Source organism: Elaeis guineensis, chromosome 13 (genome assembly GCF_000442705.2).
Source record: "Elaeis guineensis isolate ETL-2024a chromosome 13, EG11, whole genome shotgun sequence".
NCBI classification, from domain to species: domain Eukaryota; kingdom Viridiplantae; phylum Streptophyta; class Magnoliopsida; order Arecales; family Arecaceae; genus Elaeis; species Elaeis guineensis.
Genome location: NC_026005.2, coordinates 195,997 through 217,511, shown reverse-complemented (window position 1 = coordinate 217,511; position 21,515 = coordinate 195,997). Strand labels below are relative to the sequence as shown.

The 21,515-nt window shown below is 38.9% G+C and overlaps 1 protein-coding gene across 1 annotated transcript; it reads left to right on the top strand.

Moving 5' to 3' along the window:
• Positions 1-9,076: 9,076 nt before the first annotated feature.
• On the top strand, positions 9,077-20,279 carry LOC105060925 (transmembrane emp24 domain-containing protein p24delta3). The gene is made up of 4 exons (XM_010944811.4): positions 9,077-9,391; positions 19,528-19,737; positions 19,838-19,914; positions 20,007-20,279. Exons 1-4 carry the CDS (start codon positions 9,161-9,163, stop codon positions 20,149-20,151), a joined length of 663 nt encoding a protein of 220 aa, XP_010943113.2. The 5' UTR covers positions 9,077-9,160; the 3' UTR covers positions 20,152-20,279.
• The last annotated feature ends 1,236 nt before the right edge of the window (positions 20,280-21,515 follow it).

The following is a 21,515-nucleotide window of genomic DNA, read 5'->3' as shown; positions in this document are numbered from 1 at the left end:
GAGCCAGCAACAGTAGAAGTTTTGGATGGTGGTGAACAGTATGTGAGTGTGTCCTAGTCTGTATCTGGCCCACTTACGTAGTTGGGTATGGGGGATCTCTATTAGATGCATCTTCAATGACCGATAAAACTGGATATGGGTATGAAGGCACCTCTGTATGTATGGTTGGTGAACCAGTAGCATCCACAACTGATAGTTCTTTATACATACTAAGGGCAGAGGCTGTGTATCAATATGAGAGTAACACCATATTTGATGATATGGAGGCAGGTCCTAGTTATGTGACAGCTACCATAGAGCATATGGAGTATGAATCTAATAGTCCTGTACCATTTAATTAGCTGCATGCATGCCATATCTAGGTTGGAGGATTGGGAACCACAATGATCGATATGACTTTATGCGAAAATGAAGTCACTGTTAGTTATTATCCTAATCCTACTGATGATGAAGATGAGAATGATGATACAGAGTCTGATAGCAGTGATAGTAAAAAATCTAATGCAAAAGATGATGTCCCACTACACAAGATGCCCTTTGTTCCTGAATTTGGACCGATTGATACATTTGACGATGATGAGACCGCATCCCATGGAGCATTGCCAGAACATCCATTCTTTGATAGGTGTTGAGGGTATTTTTGTATTAGCCGAAGAAATAAGGCATATGAGGATGTGAAGCTCTATCAGACCCGACCTGAGACTTGGTACGAGCTTGATCGCCAACTTTCTCTCCAAAATTCGACCTGCACTTGACTATCGATCAACAAAGCACATGAAGGTATCTCAGATTCCATCACATCATTCTATTTAAAAATGGGAGTAACCATGAGGAAGATGAGCCCCCCCATACTCAGCTCCTGATTGATAGTCTATGCAATTAATAGGTGGGACCCTTATGTACCATAAGGTGACTACTCACCAAACTTGAGAGGGCCTAAGGGCCATACACGATTCTCAAGGACATGAAGCCAACCCAGTAAGGAGCCGTCAGGAATGGTTAACCTTCGGTGGAACTTCAAATCCCATGATCATCGGAAAGCAAATAATAAATAAATTCTCTCCAGATAAGGAAAGAAGAACGGTTATATCTCTCCAGATAAGTCAAGACTAAACGTCTGATTCTCTTTCCTCTTACAGCTCTTCAACCTCTGCCCATAAATAAAGAGAGATCCTCCAAGTATGAAAACTTCTCTCTCCCAGCATGCTCACTCCTCTTCTGTTGTCAGATTTTTAACTTAAGCATCAGAGGATCTCCGTCGGAGCCACCTCCGGTCAGAGACTTTTTCTTGCAAATCTTGTTGCCGTCATTCGACTGTAGTCGACCTACCATCACCGTCCAATTCTAGCTGATTTGATCTTGAGATAAAAATCTGCATTAATAGATTGACGCTAGAGGAAGAGCTTAGGCCCGTTTACAGGAAGGAGCAATTGATGGGAAGAATTTCATCGTACTACTTTGATGCCGATGAGATCTGATAGTCTACCTCCAAATCAACCTGACAGTCCAACCATTCATAAACCGACTGATGATGGCTAATGCCCCCCTCCCAAGATCATCATCGTCGGCCTCAAAATCGAGGGGCTCTCAATGAAGGAGGCTACGGCTTTCAGAAAAAGAAAATTATTGTAATCTCTTAATTTTTTGGATCACTTTCTTATCCTTGTTCACATCCAAAATTTAAATTTGAATTTCAAAAAAATCAGGATCAAGGGGGGAGGCCGGATGGTCCTTTTGTACCCCAATACAGAGGGCCTTGTTGGCTCCAACAAGGAAGACCATGTCAGTCATGGCAGAATGCCTCCCAAGGCACCACTGGCTAAGGCACCATCAAATGAGGAAGAAATCTCAATCGAAAAGGAAGATCCAGATGAGGAAGGAGATTATAACATCCAAAAAGAATGATCCAAACAAAGAAGGACGTCGCAGGATCCAGATAATGAATGAAATTATGAAAATCTCTTAGTCATAATGGATTTCTATTTTTCCATTTGTACTGTGAATTTTTGGCAGGATCAAAATTAGGAGAGAGTTCTTTTTTTGCAAGCTCAACACCTCTGATGTGTAGGACAAGATCCAGTTGGAGAGCCTCACGAATAGGAGCAACTCTGACACCTAGTGGAAGCTTTTCATCCACATCATCCCATGTGAAGAGGCATCTCAGCATCGAAGCTACTCTACGCATGCCCTATCTCCATTGGATGATGCCTCCTTCGTATCCCCGTGCGAATCCCACGATCCATGGACCACGACTGGCGCCAAAGCTGACCTCTATAAACCAACCTCTCAAAGCCAAACCAAAGTGAGATCATACCAATCTGAGGTGAAAATCAAGGTCAAATTGAGGTCAAGCACAAAGTAGATCTAAGGTGAGATCATGCAGATCCGAGGTGAGATCATATAAATCCGAGGTAGAGATCATATAAATCCAAGCTTAGACTTAAGACCCATCCAAGGTCAAGCTTAAAGCAGATTCGAGGTGAGATCATGCAGATCCGAGGTGAGCTCATACAAATTTGAGGTGGAGATCATACAAATCCGAGACCAATCCGAGTTCGAGGTGAGATCATGCAGATCCGAGGTGAGCTCATACAAATTCGAGGTGGAGATCATACAAATCCGAGACCAATCCGAGGTCAAGCTCAAAGCCAATCCGAGGTCAAGCTTAAAGCCAATCCGAGGTCAAGCTTAAAGCCAATCCAAGGTGAGATCATTTCAATTCAAGGTTAAGTTCATAACCAATCTGAGGTCAAGCTCAAGACTAATCCGAGGTCAAGCTCAAAGCCAATCCAAGAAATTAAGACCAATCCGAAGTGAGATCATACCAATCCGAGGTAAAAATCAAGGTCGAGCTGAGGAGAAATCAAGTCTGTGCTGGGGCCAAAATCAAAGTTGAGCCAAGGAGAAATCAAATATGAGCAGAGATAAAAAATTGAAACCGACCAGAGCTCAAATCTAGACTGATCAAAGCTCAGATCCAGATCGAATAGAGCTCAAAATCAAGATAATCGAAGCAAAAATAAGCCCAAATTGAGGTAAAGCTCTAGTTCAAACTAAAATAAATAACAGAATGGCACCAAGATGAAATTTAAGGTCGAACTAAGAAGAGGGTACATCGAACCGAGGCAAAGAGTAGAAAAGGGCCGAGCAAAATCAAAGGGATCTCATGGTAAGAGGCATTCAAACTTTCATCTATTATTCTATTCTCCTTCCTTTTTACAGGACCACAGGTCTTTGAACACTCAAGCTGAAGTAAAACTAAAGGCAGGCCGAGGTGAAATCAAAAGCGAAGCTGAGATAAAGGTTAAGACTGAACCAAAAATGAAGACCATACTGAGGTCACCGACCTCCCAAAGTCAGCCTCCCAAAGCTGAGCTCTTGGAGTCAACCTCCTAAAATCGAACTCTTGGAAGCTGAAGTGAAGCAAACTGGCTAAAATAGGATAGCACTACTCTAATCATCTGTTATTTTCTTTAATCTAAAAGCTCGACTTGACTTGAAATCGAAAGCCCTTGTCAGAGTCAATCTGATAAGTTTTCTCATTTCTTGTGTGCAAATCCATAACTCAAGATCTCAGTGACTAAGAAGTGAGGGCTAACCTATAAGGACCTCCGAAGGCCATACTCGTTCGTCAGTGAGTCAATACCCATGAAAATCTTAGCCGTGCAGAAAGTGGGGGCTAACCTATGAGGACCCCCAATGCTCACCGACCTGATCGATACGGACAGAAAACCTCAACGACTAGGATGCAGGGGCTAATCTGCAAGGATCTCTGATGGCCCTTCACCTTTTGGTGAACAGCACCCCGATAGCCCTTTATCTTTGGGTGAACAGCACCTCCGATGGCCCTTCACCTTTTAGTGAATAGCATCCCCAATGGCTCTTCATCTTTGGTGAACAGCACCTCCGATGAACCTTCACTTTTCAATGAACAGAGCCAATGAAGATCTTAGTCATATGAGAAAAGAAGGCCCTTCGCTCTTCAAGCCAACGACACATAAAAAGGACCCCTTGCTCTTCAGCAAGCCAACTATCCATTATAGTGCTCTTTGCCCCCGAGCAAGTGGAGAGAAGGCCATGACGACATCAATCCTATGGCGCTCCTTATCCCCAGGCAAGTGGAGTGAAAGATATCACTTGAGTAAAGATTCTCTCAGCACATCTTCGACAAAGTTGGAGTACTCCCTTCACTCAACTTAATTCTGACTCGAATCAAAAGTAGGTGGGCTAGTGTTGGGGGTATTTTTGTATTAGTTGAAGATGTAAGGTATATGAGGATGTGAAGCCCTATCAGGCCCGACCTGAGACCTAGTATGAGCTTGACCATCAACTTCCTCTCCAAAATCTGACACACGCTCGGCTACCGATCTAACAAAGTACATGAAGGTATTTCAGATTCTATCACATCATTCTATTTAAATATAGAAGTAACTGTGAGCAAGACGAGCCCCCCATACTCTCATCTCCTAATTGATAGTCCATGCAACTAATAGGTGGAACTCTCATATACCATGAGGTGACTGCTCACCAAACTTGAGAGGGCCTAAGGGCCATACACAATTCTCAAGGACATGAAACCAACCCACTAAGGAGCTGACAGGAATGGTTAACCTTCGATGAAACTTTAAATTTCATGATCATCGAGAAGCAAATAAAAAATAAATCTCTTCAGATAAGGAAAGGATAACGGTCATATCTCTCCAAATAAGTCAAGGCTAACCACCTGATTCTTTTTTCTCTCATGGCTTTTCAGTCTCTGCCCATAAATAAAGAGGAACCCTTCAGGTATGAAAACTCTTCTCTCCCAACATGCTCACTCCTTCTCTTCTATTACCGAATTTCTGACTTGAGCGTCGGAGGATCTTCGTCGGAGCCACCTTTGGTTAGAAACTTTTTCTTGTAGGTCCTGTCACCGTCGTTCAGCTGTAGTCGACCTACCATTGCCATCCAACTCCAGCTGATCCGACTCAAGATGAAAATCTGCATCAACAGTAGGAATGAAGAGTTAAAAAAGGGAATGATATTCGAATTAAAAGAATAGGTCCAACACATCATGAAACAGTACATCATTTGCACCCACCATCCTTTCAAAATCGTTGAGTCAAATAGGATTAAATAGAGCATTATGTGTAAATAGTCTGATAGTTGCAGTTGGCATCTCCACGCATACTGTCGGATCAAGATGCAGCGATGGAAGATTATGATATATAAAGGGCTACACACATGCTTGAATAGAGATGTGATGTGAGATCATCTACAGTTTGATGCATACATGATTGTCGATATCATTAAAGGATCAATTAGGATAGAGATATCTATATCCATATCAGTCTGTCAGGCTTACGTATGTGATACATGGCAGTGCAAAATATTTTACAAAAAAATATGGGTGGCTAAACAACTTATTATTAGAGAGTTATTTGGAGATTGGACAGAGTCTTACAATGCATTGTGTCCTTGGCTAGCTACAATTTATCGTGCCAATGACGGGACTATAGTAGATTTTATAAAAATTTCTACAATAGAGCCAACCATGGAGGTGTTTCATTGAGTTTTTTGGGCATTCGATCTATACATTCAAGGCTTCCAATTCTGCCATGCACATATTAGTATCTATGCAATGTATCTGTATGGCCAATATAAGGGTACTGTCATGGTAGCTATAGAGAGGAATGAAAATAGAAGTATCTATCCTCTGACATTTATCATTTGTGAAGGTGAGAGCCATAGTAGTCGGTTATGATTTTTATGGTGTTTGCGCCATTACATGGCACATGATCATATGGGGATCAGCATAGTCTGAAATTGGTATATATAAAAAAATATTAGCTGCTATTTTGGATGAATATATTGAGTGGACAACACCATATAAGTATCATAGATTATGCCTTAGACATATTGAGGTAAACCTAAATGGTCGATTCCATGACATGGCATTTTTAGCTTATTTTCATTAAACTGCAAAGCAAAATCGGTCCTAGAAGTTCGATTGAAGCATGCAATACATTGAGAAAATATGGTCCAATTGCTTCCAATACCTCAAAAGATATCCACTTGACGATTCGAGTAAATGATCACTAGCGCATGATGCGGGTCGACATAGGCATGGAGTAATAAATGCGAATTTATCAGAGTTTCAATAAGGTGTTGAAGGGGGCTCACTCATTGCTAGTTACTGCACTTGTCAAAGTAGTTTAGCATTAGACGTGCAATAATAGCATGAAGGAGGGAGGCTAGTAGGATGTTCATCAATAAAATTATAGGTGTAGCATTATGAGCATTCATTCTATGCCTTATCGGTAGGCATCTATTCACCAATAAGTTCAATTTTCACGTGTAGTTATTGTACGTACCCTGCTATATAATCTCCATGCATATAGGCAGTTGAGTTGGGATAGTGCTGCTTTAGCCTTCTTGTATTACGAGCTCTGTAGAACCATCAGGCTAGATGCACGTGAGATAGCTGGGCCATTGTTATTGCTGCAGCATTAGATATAGGAGAATTTACATATTGGATGGTTAGATAGGGTGCTCCCCAAGATAGGAGCCCATCAGCTGGTGTCGGAAGATGATGCAGTAGGACGTGGCTTGTTGGATGAGGATGATGTTGGTATTGAGGACCCTTTAATGGGAGACAGTACGACCAGGCTGATCCACTAAGATGCATGCAAGTAACCAGTAGCGTTGATTTTTTATGACAAATGACTACATGTATTAATATAATAATATATTGACTTTGTTTTAGATAGATGGAGGATTCGACTGACTTGTGCTAGCAATCCAGTACCGCATACAGTCATATATTATAGGAATCAGCTTGACCAGCAGCACAACAATCAGATGGTGTAGATGCCTTACACATAAAGATATTGGTTGCATTGTCTGAGGTATGCCGATCGAAGCAACATGTATGGAGAACACGTACACCTCTCATTTACTTCGACATCATGGATATCTATTGTCTAGAGCACATGATGCGATAATTTGGAATGCATTAGGATATCCCCTCACCATGCAATACTTGAGACGGCCTCTACAATCTAGATTGATGAGGGCAACATCACCATGATTGGGTTCGAGAGCACTGAGAGTATATTGATGCATGAGAGCGACAGAAGGAATTGATTGTGGCTGGTTTAGCTGTACTCCCCATGATGAATTATTATGATCCATATCTGAAGTGGTATAGGAGCATCACTAAATGATTCATCTCACCATTAACGAGTGAGCGGTCTGATATAAGGTTTCATCCTTCGGACAACATGATGAAAATTATGGTAAATATATTTTGCCTTTTGTCTCATTTTATTATGTCATTCTTGTTATACTTATAAATAATATATATTTTCCCTTTGATACTGGCATACAATTTCAGAGGATCACATCGCTACACCACTAAGCAAAGAGCGGCTTCCATTTGATCACTGTTGGATGCAAGGACCGAGCACTTATCGATATCATGGATGGTCTTATCGATACTATACAAGTCGTCTCTAAAGATAGATGACTTCATACTACATCATCGACTGATGATTTGAGTACCTCATTATATGCCTAGCACACCTCATATCTTGGCTTGTCGGACTTCGAGCTCTTCATAGATGATGCATCTATATGACAGAGGATGAGTGAGCTAGGAGACATGTCACACTGATCTGATGTGCAGCATATCGATCATACATATGGGAGGGCCAGAGGCAAGGTTAGACTGAAGATTTTTCGAAGCAAACATCAGGCATATGTTAATAGACCAAGCATGATAGCACCTCCCTCCTCACCTGTCAATACTGTGCTTGAGCCATCACAATAATAGCTAGAGGTGATGCGAGTCTACGAGAGACAGATGCGGAGGAGGTCCTAGTACCTTAGTATATACGTCTCTTGATAGTTATAATAGTTGTACATTTTTTTTTTTTGCTAATAAATTTTATAATGATCAACTATTGGTTTGATTATTTTGAAATTAATGTTACAAGTTTTTTTAACCTAGATGCACATGCTAAAATTTTTATTGGTTGCATAAAAAAATCATTGTTGAGCTTGATATAGGTTATATGGTTGGAGTTTGGGATTGTCCATCATTTCTGAAACATCTTACAATATTAATTATAAATAGATTTTTCAGATGACATACATGAATTTAAATAGATTCTGATGTCTTTGGAGATCAATTTTTTTCTGATAGAAAAAAAGCGGAATGCAGAGATTAATTATAAGATCAAGAACTCTTGCTTCTTCTTCTATGCTCTTTTTAGCCATTTTGGACCTATAGGAATATGCTATTTGAGTGGAGTATAGTTGGGAATCCATAGTACTTCAAAGTCTTTTTTTTTTACCTCAAAATCATTAATTAATAATAGCCAAAAAGCACAAGTAGCATGAGCTTTTATTCCACAGCTCTAAGATAAAATTAAAAAGATATAGCTCTCAAATGATTTCCTTAGTGGATGCTAGTCGAAAGAATTCAGTATCAATTTTTATATTTTCCTATTCTTGTATGACCAAGAATTCAAAATATCTTAAAGATGGTGGTCGATATCTCATTTGTAAGGTTGATTTCAAGATCGTGCTACCATAGGATGACCCATAGTCATCCTACCATAGGATGACTTTAAGTTGGCCATGCATCCCCCAACTAGCGTTAATATTGCTGAGTCAATATAAAAAGTCATCTTATAACATTTGGACAATATTTTCATAAATAATTTAAAATAATATTATTTTGATAATTTGTTTGAAAAAAAATATGACATTCTGCTGCATTTATAAAACAGCAACAAGATATCAACGGCATTAAAAAAAATAGTTTAATTAAAAAAATCAAAAAAAATAAATTATATTAAATATTTATTTTTTTATTAATTGCACTATATGGTGCAGTGAAGTGGTGTTTTTTTTTTTTTTTTTTTTGTATGCATGACATGCAGTGCACAGAGAATTACTCCGTTTCATCTCAATACAGTTACTCATGTGGGTTGAGCCCACAAGTCCATTAGACTCATTTGATTTTTCCAGTCCACGGGAACCCAAGCTTGCACTGACTGCCGTGCCGATCTGTATTTATACATAACCGGTGTCCGCACCCTCTGACCATCAGGGTTTGACGGCTCGGACAGCAGAAGCCCTCTCTCCCGATAATCGAATAAAGAGATCACCGACGATGGGGTGCGGTGCGGCGATCCTGCGGCCTACCGCGGCGCTGCTGCTGTGCTCAGTGTGGTTCGTCTTCCTTCTGCTGCTGCTGCCCAGCGTGACGGCGGTGTGGTTGAGCCTGCCGGCGGCGGGGACCAAGTGCGTGTCGGAGGAGATCCAGCCCAACATTGTTGTGCTCGCTGACTACGCCGTTATTAGCGAGGACCACGCCCACGGAATCCCGACAATCTCCGTTAAGGTACCTGCTACTTCTCATCATTCATTAATCCCCTTGTCTTGAGACCTCAGAATAGATTGCTTCATGTGTCTGCTGTTTGACCTGGGATTTCTTGGCTTTTCTTGGTCTGTTGGAATGGCTTGATATGGTTTAGGGTTTGGATTTTTTTTTCATTGGATTTCGATTCCTCGAGAGTCGAGAATTTTGATCACAAAGTTGCACGGGGAGTTCTTCCGCCATTTTTTTGATTGGATATCTTCCTTTGCTTATTTCCTTCTTGTGATGCTGAATATATTGGTCTTATTATGTTCTTGATGGGGTATTAAAATTTTCCGATGAGGCTATAAGTCAGGTGGAGAAGGATTACTGAAGGATGTATGGAAAAAATTTTGAAATAGCATAGATGAAGGATAGAGTTTTTTTGGATCGGGATGTTGATCCAAGCCCATAGGTCTTGTTTAAATGGTGATAACTCCTATTCCTGTTAGAAAAGGGAGCTCATATACTCTGAGTACCATGGCCTTACAGTGCGGTAAGATGATTCTGTGTCAAATCTGAGCTTTTAAAAGACTGTAGCAAGGATATGGGCAGCCAGTAGGTCTTTAACGACCTAGGCATTAGGCAGTAGGTTTTGGTATCAGTAACAACAGCTATTCAATATAACCGTGATTGCTGAGGTGGCCACAACATCTTCATCAGCAACAATGATACAAAATCATCTTTAACAGGATTGATGCTTGGTGCAATTATGTATGTACCCCAATCTGAGTCATTGCTGCCTTTTCTTTTGGTTTTTGAGCCTTTTTTTTAAATTTTTTTGAGAATAAGCATTTTTGTTTGGTAAGTAGGGGTTCTTGCAAATCTAATATGTCACATCTTAATTGTTGAAAGTTGAAACCAATGCTTTGAAACCCGGACCATTGATTGAACCTGGAAAGGGATGGGGCCATGGTTCTCCGATTAAACAATCGGGTCGATCAGAATCAAACTATAATGTCATAATGACATAATGTGTATGTACTCTTTCGATATAGATATTAGATTAAAATTGTAAATTATATAAATTTTTTTTTCAAAATACTTGTATTTTTCTAGCAGTTTTAGCACCCTTTATTATCACTTAGTATCACAATATTAGATGGCATATAACCTGCACAGTATGCATCATACGATTTTTTTTCTTCTTTCGTCAAATGTTCTTGAAATAAAATACTAATATCCTCCTTTTTCCAATTATTTTTTAAATATAATATGGCAAGGTCACATATTGTAATAAATAGGAGGCTTCAATAGCAAAATTTCTATTATACATTAAAATATAAACTTTAAAGATGGCCGAGCACATTAATATTGATTCATTCATATATTTTGCATATTAAATAATGAATTTTAATGATGACCAAGCACATTAATATTGGCATCATTAATACCTAGGACCATATGTTTGAGCAAACTGAACCTCCATTTTAGGTACATATAATAGATGTATGACATCATGTTATCACTGTATAAAATTCATATTTGGAATAAGTAATAATTATGTTAGGAGCAAATATCACAACATTATGAACAAAAACTTAACATATTATCATATTAATTATGCTTAAACTTTCAATATATATCATATGATAATATAAATAATGAGAAAGCATGGAATCAAAATGCTATAAACCATCATCTGAATCACATAGTGCAGGCAATCAAAGCAAAACATGTTACCAAAATTCATATGAATTGCAAGTCTCAAACCCCTCAAAGTAAGTCCACTAGCAGGTTCGAAGATTGGAATAACAAAAGGAACCCAATGGACGTGAAAGAAAAAGATCATCACAAACTCATTCCTCTTGTACCAGCCTACCATAATTCCCACATTGGCTTGCATTTCTTTCAGATGACAAACCTTCATTTTCCTTTGTTTCGTTGATTAGATCTTCAGAAAATTGTCCCCAATCAGAGTGGGAAAGAGCGAGGAAGAGTGAGTGATTTTTCTACTGAGCAGCAGAGTCTACTCAATCGCAAAGCCAGCCATCTATTTCCGGCTGACCACTGGCAGTTTGTAGGTTTTCGGGGGCGGGGGGGGGATAGTGGGTTAGTTGTACTGGTCATCTGCAATTGGCTGGCTGCTGGCAGTGTGGAGGGAAAGGAAGGAGACGAAGAGTTGGTGGTTGTCCCCTTTGCTTATACCTTGATGCATCAATGCATCGTATGGTTATCCAATTAGCCCTAATTCCCAAATTCCAATCCTGAGTGGCAGCTAAACCAAGTCTTATTTATTATTGGAAAATCGGGTAGCTTGAGAAAAACTATTCCAATGTGGGTGAATTGCAGTTTATCTAGCAGTTCTTACAACTTCTTAAAAATCAAAGAGTTCTTGTGATGGAGTGGGTTTTTGGGTCTACCTAGATGGCATACCTGATATGTTGGCAGTTCAATTGGCTGGTCATATTGGTTGATTACTTATGTTCTTCCACCAGATATTTAAGGTTAAAAACAATGATCTTTAATTAAGGATGATATCTAGGAGTCACTAGATAAGAATAGTCACTAATCAAAGATTCAACCAAGTATGGAAGATGATATAAGATTTCCACTCAAAGATGCTACTTTGGTAGACATTGGGGGTGTTGGATAGATCAACTACAAGGATCCACAAAGGTTTTTTCTTTTGTTTCTCATCCCTTGTTTAACATGTTTCTTTATCACTGTGTGCTTTCTTGTGGGAGATGGTAAAAGATACCATAAAAGTGGAAAAAGGAAAGTAGCATGTTCATTGATGGATGGATGAACAAATGAGTTTTCATGCAACCATTAACTTTTGAGTTGTGTAAGGCCATTTACTCTACTTTGGAGTGAGCTATGAGGGCATTGAGTTCGTCCAAGCTTTCCCTATCTATAGGGGTGGCAATTTAAGCCATCCCATCGGTATTGGCCTAATCCAACCCTAATGGGGTGAGTTTTACCTGACCCATTAAAAGTCGGGCAGTGGGGATGGGTTTTGATTCTAAAACCTGCATCGGATTTGGATTGGGTGTGGGTTAACGATAATAGCAACCTCGAACATGACCCAATACTATATAACCCTAAATCCTTCACTAAATTCCCTTCCCCACCCACCCTTCAGACAAGTCGCTTGTTTAGCCGTCTGTCATCTTCTCGCTTTGACTCTTTCCAATTCCAAACCATAATTGCACCCACTCTCCTCCCTAAGAATAGTGTCACCCTAGTGGAGGTCTTCATCTTTTTGAGCCCTCATCCCTCGTCGGCACTATTGTCACCCTTGACGCTGTTGCACACAATCTCTTGCTTAGGTATGGGTTGCTCCAATCTTCCCCTTCATGCAAACAGTGTTTACGTTGTGATTAAGTGGTGGGGGGCTAGGGTTTTGTAGGTGGTGGAGTGTAGGAGAAGGGAGGAGATAGAATGGTGCTATCATGCCATCATATATGGTTACATGATTCTAAATTTTGTTAGGATGATCTTATTTTGATGTATTGATTGGTCATATGCTGCGCCATAAGCATTATATAATGTGTCTCATGACCTTCTTGAATTATGAAATCTATTTATGTTCATCTATAGGCTTCAGCTATTATTTTCTTATCAACATTCACTTTACAGTCCTATTTACTTTTTTATATGTTTCTGGCATATATGATAAAAAGATCGATAACTGTATGCATGTTTGCCAAACATTTTTCTTTTCAATTTCTCAATTTCATTGATATCAAAAGTGATCTTTTTGTAATCTCTCCTGAGTTTCTATCAACTTTCCCAATATCAACATCAAACTAATTTTAATTTATATAGGGCACCAACTATAGCCGTTTGGCACATATTTACTTTTATATTCTTTTTTATCTTTTGATTGGCATATAATATGATTCTTGCAGCTTGACTTGACCTACCACAACCTACCTCATCCAACTCCTATCCGATTAGCCCCACCTTGAGGTAGGTATAGGGTAGCCACAAGTAATGGCCCACTTGACCCATACTTGCCCCATTGCCATCCCTACTTATCTCTTCTTCTTATGGTTTGATTTGCAACAATGCCAACAAACCCCTAGATATGATGCTAGTTCATGGTGGTGGGATTGTTAGAGGCCATTAAGTACATCTTTACCTTTTTAGAATTTCTATTTTACTTTAAGATGCTTAATGATTATGTGTGTTTGCATTGTCGAAAACTCTATGAAACAGCTGTTTGAGACCTCAAATTATCACTCCTTAATTCTTGTGGTTATTTGTTGCTAGCCTAGTTCCAACTTGAATTCTAATCTCAAATATGGCTCCTTGTAATACAATTCAACAAATTTAAGAATCCTTTGCTTTTTCCATTTAAAACTTTAGAGCTTTGAGGAGATCTGACGCCAGGAAGGTGTTGAACTTTGGCTGAAAACTCAATGAAGGAAGGGTATGTCGGCTCAACCGATTGTGGTGAGGTGGAAACCTCACTACAATATGTACAACACAAGAAAGACTATAGTTGGTAGAAGAGCAGGGTTGGAATCACTCTCTTCCAAGTCCGAAAACACCATCTTGGCAGGCCACTCCAAGGATATAGCTCTCACAATGCCATCTATTGTTTTTACCAAGGTTTGCGGTACTAGTTAGTATCGTACCGTACCAGGTATACTGTATCATATTGGTACCGAACCAATATACAATCTTATACGGTTCTGATAGTGGTATGCCTCACTGATTCCTACCGTATCATGTGCCAATATTGTAATAGGATGGTACCGATAATGGGGTTCGGTGTTGAGATGGCGAACCTTTGTTATAACATATCGCTTATTATTTGACAACATATGCTCAAAGGGTCCATTGATGATGGGAATGTGCACTTTTATTTTCAGCATCTGATGCAAAAATTGTAGCTACGAATGAATAGTTAGGAAAAGGCTAGATGGTTATAGTTATACAGTAAGTGTCTTTGCACAACACAATCATTTTGTTCAACATGTTTTGCACTAATTTTTTACTTCTATAACTAATTCAAGATTTCTCATTATCTGAATTCATCATCATAGTCATCTTACATTTAAATAAAGCTCATCAGTTTTCTCCTTTGTAAATCAATTACTTTTTTTGATACAAATAAATCAATTTTTGCTAAAGGAAATATGGAGAGTCAAGACCTAAGGCATGTGAGGTGCACTAGTCTATTATTGCGGTGGCTTAAAATAAGCAATTTAGATTGCATGTTCAAAATGTCCCTCAAGTGTTGGACAAATTATTAGTTATTATGAACAGGTGTCTACTTTCCTATGCCATTGCTCCATCTGAGTCCTTGTTTTGGAGTGACATCACCCAAAATCGATAATTTAGTATCGTACAGTGTTTTATTTTGATTATGGGTGATAAATATTTGTAATCATGGTTTGCCAAACTGGACGAAACCACCTGATTTGAGGCATGCTAAACTATACTGACGGTCAATCAGGATGGTTCTAGCATTCAAAATGAAACATCGGCGAGGATGGAGGGAGAAGTAAAGAGAGGAAGAGGGGGGCAGAGGAAGGAAATGGAAAAGTCGAGGGCGCTGCTGGAGGGTTGCCGAACCCTCTGAAGTTCCGTCCTCTAGAGAGGAAAATATGGGGGGGGGAGGGAGGGGGAGAGAGAGGGAGAGGGTAGGAAGGCCAGCAGTGGCCGCCAGAGGATCATGGAGGCGTCCAGATGGTTGGATCCTCCTCCCCTCTCTCTGGTAGATCGAAACAAGGTTGCCGGCTTCCCTATATATTGGCAAAAAAAATATAATCACGATCAAAACAAGGGTGACGCGCCCCTGTTTCAATCCAACGGAGGGCGGGTAGGAGGATCTGACCATCTAGGGGCCTCCGCGGCCCTCCGATGGCCACGGTTGGCCTCCCTATTGTCTCCATCTTCTTGCCTCCCTCCCTTCCTCTCTCTCTCTCTATTTCCTCTCTGATTCTCCCTCTCCACTGCTCCTCTGATCATCTGGGGACCTCCGCGGACCTCCGATGGCTACCTTTGGCCTCCCACCCCTCTCCCACTTTCTCTCTCTCTATCTCTATCTCTCTCCCTCCCTCTCCCTCTCCCACTCCCACTGTTTGTATTGTTTCAGTTCGGGCCTAATACGGAACAGCACAGGGGCGTACCGAACTACGCCGGCGCCAACTATTGCTTTTAATTGTTAAGCTTTGTTTTTAATGTCTTTTAAGATGCCAAAATTAAGACGAACAATGTGGGTTCACAATATATGTGGCCCATAATATGATTCGGTGCGATATATCCTTTTGTACCATTCATTTTGGGATGATTTAGCACATATACAAGAGTTCTACAAAACACATGAATTTTTGGTTTGTAGGCATTTTAGATGTTGTGGTTCATGTTTGTATTAGTTTAAGCTGTAAGTTTTCCTTTGGCCGCTGCAAGGCTTATTCTCACAATTAATGGGACATGGAGGGAGAATCTAAACATAGCATGATATAGTGGCCTGTATTAGAAAATAACCATTAACCATAGCCATTAGATTCTTCTAATTGTTACCATGATACTCCTTGAAGTTGGGAAGAATAAGAAGAGGTGGAGGTAAGTAACTTCCAAAGTATAAAACACATATCATTCACGGCATTTCATTGCTATGTTCTTAGGCTGTTCCTACTCCCTACCTTGGTATTTTAACAGCTGACTTTTCATTGGATTTTGGAATTTGTGATGACAGAGAAAAGGGCTATTGAGGATTCCAACTCCAAGTTAGTTTGCTAATATCTGGTTTCTCTTGGGCTATGTACTTGACATAAAAGAAAGGGTTCTTGTGAGGTTCCACCCATAGCTTAAGCAGATAAATTGGTTAATATCTATTGCATTTTATAATTTTGAATAATGTGGCTCTAAATTTTATCACAAAAAAAAATCGAATAGAAGTTTCTTGAGGGATTTGATTAATAGTCAGTTTGTTATTTTTGGTTGTGCAATGTGCATCAATATGAATGACAAGAAGTGGTGGCCTAGAGATGGAAGAGCTGGAGATGATTGAAAACTGCCTTTTTTTCATCATTAAAGGGCTTGAGGTTACCATAGACATCTAAAATTTCCTTTTTGGGGAATTGTGAACTATAATGTATTTCTGATGTCCTTCTTTCTTATCAGTATTTATGGAGAGTAGATTTTATAGCTAGTGGAAACCCAAGTGGAAAGGAGGGAGCTGATCCTCTGGAAATTAGGTGAACACAGGTCTTCGGGATTAAGCTGTTAGTTACTAAAGTGATACCTAAGTAGTATGATGGATAGTCCTTCAGGGGAAGAAGTTGAGTTTAAGCATTCATGTTGCCCTTAGGCAGTCTGCCTCTTGGTTAACTTTAAGCATTCATGGGATGAGCATTCATGATGATGGTGATTGCTTAGGAAGGTGCTGGGCTGAGCTCTTGAGGAACTTCTGAAGCAGATATCCCATCCTAAATAGAAGATTCCAGCCCCCAAGGTCTGCATTGGTGCCTAGGCAAAGACTAGGTCCACTAATATTAGGAGCCCTACCTATTTGGGCAGTCTATGCTTCTTTATACCATGAAATCCAATGTTGAGATTATCATGTGATCTTTAAGCAAATATGTGGATTCATATTATATGGATGCATGCTACTTGGTAATACTCAATATTGCTTCATGTTGTTGCTTCCAAGATGCTTAATAGGCTGTATAGGTCTTTTGACTTTGTTTTATGCTGAGACGCTCAAAGTTGAATGCAATTTCTAATTACAAACCATGTCACATTGTTTGTCTAGGCTCTTTCAATTATTAGGATTTCAAGAGGTTGTTCCATAGTTGCATGAGTTTTGAACTAAAAATATCAACCTACCCAACTTGAACTCTTTGGGGGCGTATGGTGACCCAAATGCAATCACCACGCTGATCTAAGATCTCTACTTTTGGTATGCTATATTTCTGGGACTAAATATTTCCGTGTATCTATAGTAATTTGTTTGGTATTCCATGGGAATCCAAGATTACTAACTGTATAATAACAAAACTACCTCTGATATATTCATAAAAATATATTTATTAGTCCTACAAATTATTAATCCTATAAAAATATACTAATTATCATTATAGAATTAATATTTTTATTTATTCTTAAATGTATTATTTTTAATATTAATATGTATGATTAGGAAAATAAGATAAATAAAAGTAATATATTAAATAATTTTATTATATAAATATAAATTGCAATAATATATTTCAACTATTATTTAAAATTATCATTAAATAAAAATATGATAATAATATAATTAATAATATATTATAATAGAATATATGATAATAGAATATATATAATATCAATATAATATAATATAATATTGATATAAAATATTAATGATATATTGATACACAAATTTTTCTGCTAGACTAAAGGGCATTTTGTCTTCAAATTGCAGCCTATGATCACTGCCATGGGTGATCTTAAATATCTGACCTCAAGGATAGGTATCTCATCATTAGGTTAGGCAGTGATTTGAAGAATGGAGGTGATTCGAGATCACTACCATATAGGATCGCTATGGTACAACTAATTATGATAATCTCGTCACCTCTGTATACATCATCCTTGATCTTGGGATGATCACCCCATATACCAAATGCCCCCTTGAGGTTTCTTGGCAGTCCCAACCTAGCCTAAAATTGTCTAGATAAGACAATTCTTGCCAATAGAGTTGCCGTTGGGTTGATAATTTGTAATGTTAATTTAAAAAGAAAAAAGCTTGATCCTAGCATGGAGCCTTTTTATTGTGCTCCATAGTGAATCTGATTTCATGCACAAGGGCTTGGGTGATGATTATGATGATAATTAAGAAGAGAATTTTTCATCTACACCAGGTAATCACATTTTGGTGAAATTGAAATGATTCTTATTAGAGTTCAACCAATGTCATAATAAGAAATTTATCAACCTGGCATCCTTTAGGAAGAGCTAAGTACAATTTGTGGACAAAGAACTAGTGTTTGTGCTTGACAATCTTTCATCTTATTTTTGTATGTTTGCTGCACTATCTTCCGCTGTCCGAATAATCTTTCTCGTCCAAATTGTTCCCACCTTATCAACCACTTAAACAAATGGTTTTAACCCTTTATCATATTATATATATCAATTAATTATAGTGATTTCAAACAGGTAGGACTTGCAAGTTTATGCTGAGCAGGAAAAAAACAACAAATTCTTATAGAGCCCAAGTATCTGGGAAGGGAGCAAAAGAAATCCTAAGAAAAAAGGACAAATAAAGAAAAAGGAAAACTACTCTGCTGCTGGCTTTGCGCACCAAAATCATTTCATGCTTTTGTGTATCAGCATGCTCTCACATTAGAACCAACCAGTCTTATCGCAAAGGTCAAAGAGTAAACTGTAGTTTCTGCCGTAATAGGTAAGCGGCTTCCCAATCAAATTAGGACATGTTCGGTTGGGGGAGTTACTCTAGAATGGAAATGGGAATGACTCCCATTCCAATTATTTGGTTTGTAGAAGTCCCATTTTCATTTCCAATCCCTCAAAACCTGATTCCTACTCTTCCCTAATATTCAAATTCCATTCCGATTCTGGTCACGAACCAAACGCGTCGGGGATATGGCCATTCCAATATCCATTCCAATCCATTCCGATTCCGATTGTGGTTGTGAACCAAACACATCCTTAGAGTTTCCTAAATATGCAATTCTGTTTCCCCCAATGGGTGAACATCTGGGAAATATGAATGAAAAGCATGGCAAATCGTTAGGAAATTTATGGAGTACCAGAAAATATTAAAGAAACTTGTGCAACTACTGCATAGTATTTAGTGGTTGTGCTCTGGTTTCTTTATTCGTATGAGTGACCCACGTGTTTGCTGCTTATTTAACCACACTTTTTAACATTTCCAGCTCTAGGAACATCATTTAAGCATCTTTTGCTGCTGCTCATTTATGTATTTTTTTTCTGCATCGGTTCCCTGCTGTGCCTCTAGGGTTTATATGCAAACCAAATCAGGCTTATCCATTCTGATGTACTTCTGAATGATCGTGTTTGGTTTTGTTGAGCCAAGGTAGGTCAGCTTTAATTATGGTTGTGCAAATGTGATTGTAGATGAATGCATTAATATCTCATAGTTTTTGGATGTCCTTGGGCTTTTCTTATTGCTGGATCAAACTGTTCTTTTGCAGGTGACATCACCATATGGAAACACACTTTATCACACTGAAAATGTTACTGTAGGTCAGTTTGCATTCACAACCACAGAGGCTGGCAATTATCTAGCATGTTTCTGGAAAGATAGTGGTGATAAAGTTGTAGGTGCAAGCGTTAGCCTTGACTGGAAGATTGGGATTGCAGCAAAGGACTGGGATTCGGTTGCTAGGAAAGAAAAGATCGAGGTGAACACTTGAAACTACAGAATCACCTGTTCTAGTCTGATTGTAGGGACTTCCATTTCAATTTTACGAATATATATGATACATGGGTTTGTTAAATTAGGGTGTCGAGCTTGAACTAAGGAAACTAGAAGCAGCCACGCAGGCAATCCATGAGAACCTGTTATATCTTAAAGCCAGGTAATGAACTGAACCATCATTGCTTGCTAGCGAGATATCTGTCGATCTTGCATCAGCTTATGCCTGATTGTTATTTCGTCTTGTGGATGCAGGGAAGCAGAAATGAGGGAAGTGAGTGAGAGAACGAATGCTAGGGTTGCATGGTTCAGTATCATGTCCCTAGGTGTTTGCATTGTAGTCTCTGCTTTGCAATTGTGGCATCTGAAGCAGTTCTTCCAAAAGAAGAAACTTATTTAGATCGGTACCTGATACATGTATCCTAATGTGTAATATTACTTTTTAGAAACGAGGGATCAAGAAGACAAGTTTTATGTTACAATCTTTTCATGCACATGATGGTAACATTAGTTTGCATTTGTTTAGTATGTTACAAGCTTTTCATATACATGATGGTAACATTAGTTTGCATTTGTTTACGTTAGATTGAACTGCAGGATGGCTATGGAAGCAGGTGCATGTGGAATTTTTGATTTCTGGTATTAGCTGACCTCAGATATGCATAGCATATATTTGGGGTTTCGATTTTCACTAATAGCAGACCTCGAATATGTTAAACATCTTATGCGGCATTATATCCAATTCATGTTGAATCGTCAGGAATCAAAGATTCCATATAGTCTGGGAAACATTAGAATGGATAAAAAAAAAGACTAGAATGGATAAAAAAAGACTCGTTTAGATTTATATTTGAATCTTCATTTAATAAAATAACCTTGCCTCCAATGCTGCTATCCCGTGTGCGTTTGGGGTCGGACAATATTCCCAAGTCTTGTACATACCGTCTGGCAGTGAACTTTCCTCCTGATGGTCCTTCAGAGAATTCTGTCGTTGCACGTTTTCATCATGCTCAGGCGTTTTCCAGATGGCCCCTCAGAGATACTGTCTTTAGCATTGTTGGACACCAATAGTTTCACAATGGTTGTAAGCCAAGCTAAGGGAGATTTGCATTTATAAGAGGGGATCATCTTTTTTATGTGAGGTATCTTTTGAAGGACAAAATCGTGAGATCTATGAGCCACAGTGAACAATATCTCACGTATCGGATTGAGTCTTTATCTGCATCAATGGCATATTAGGAAAGGGTCCAAATTCGTCTCGACTGATTGTGGGACTTTTCAAATTGTACACAATCAGTCTCCTTCGATTGAGGAGTTCTGTTGTAGTTTTAATAATGTGGAAGGCATCAATAGTCTCACATCAATTATGAATCAAGAGGGACTCACGCTTATAAGGAGGAGATTATCCTTCCTACGTGAGGTCTCTTTTGAAGGGCAAAATCGTGAGATCCATAGGTCATAGTAGATAATATCTCACGTGTCAGACCGAGTCTTTGTCCGCAACAAGCATCATGCTTGAGCATACAAAAAAAAGAGGTAGCAGGTCTACTGTGCACCAAAAAGGATTTATATGCACTATCTTGGAAGGTTATGTTGTTCCATTTCTCAATTACCTTTAGGGGTTCAATGTTGCATGATAAATGACCAACTTTTAGGGGTCTCAATATTACATGCACATGGTTTACGTAAGCTGAAATGAGTAAAAGGGATTATGGATCCTGAAAAAACTGCACATGTGGTTCTTGGCTGGAAATTTCTATTTCC

Coding starts and splice junctions, on each gene's coding strand:
- LOC105060925 (XM_010944811.4), top strand. CDS start 9,161: ATGGGGTGCGGTGCGGCGATCCTGCGGCCTACCGCGGCGCTGCTGCTG. Junction 9,392..19,527: donor TCCCGACAATCTCCGTTAAG/GTACCTGCTACT, acceptor GTTCTTTTGCAG/GTGACATCACCATATGGAAA. Junction 19,738..19,837: donor CTAGGAAAGAAAAGATCGAG/GTGAACACTTGA, acceptor TTGTTAAATTAG/GGTGTCGAGCTTGAACTAAG.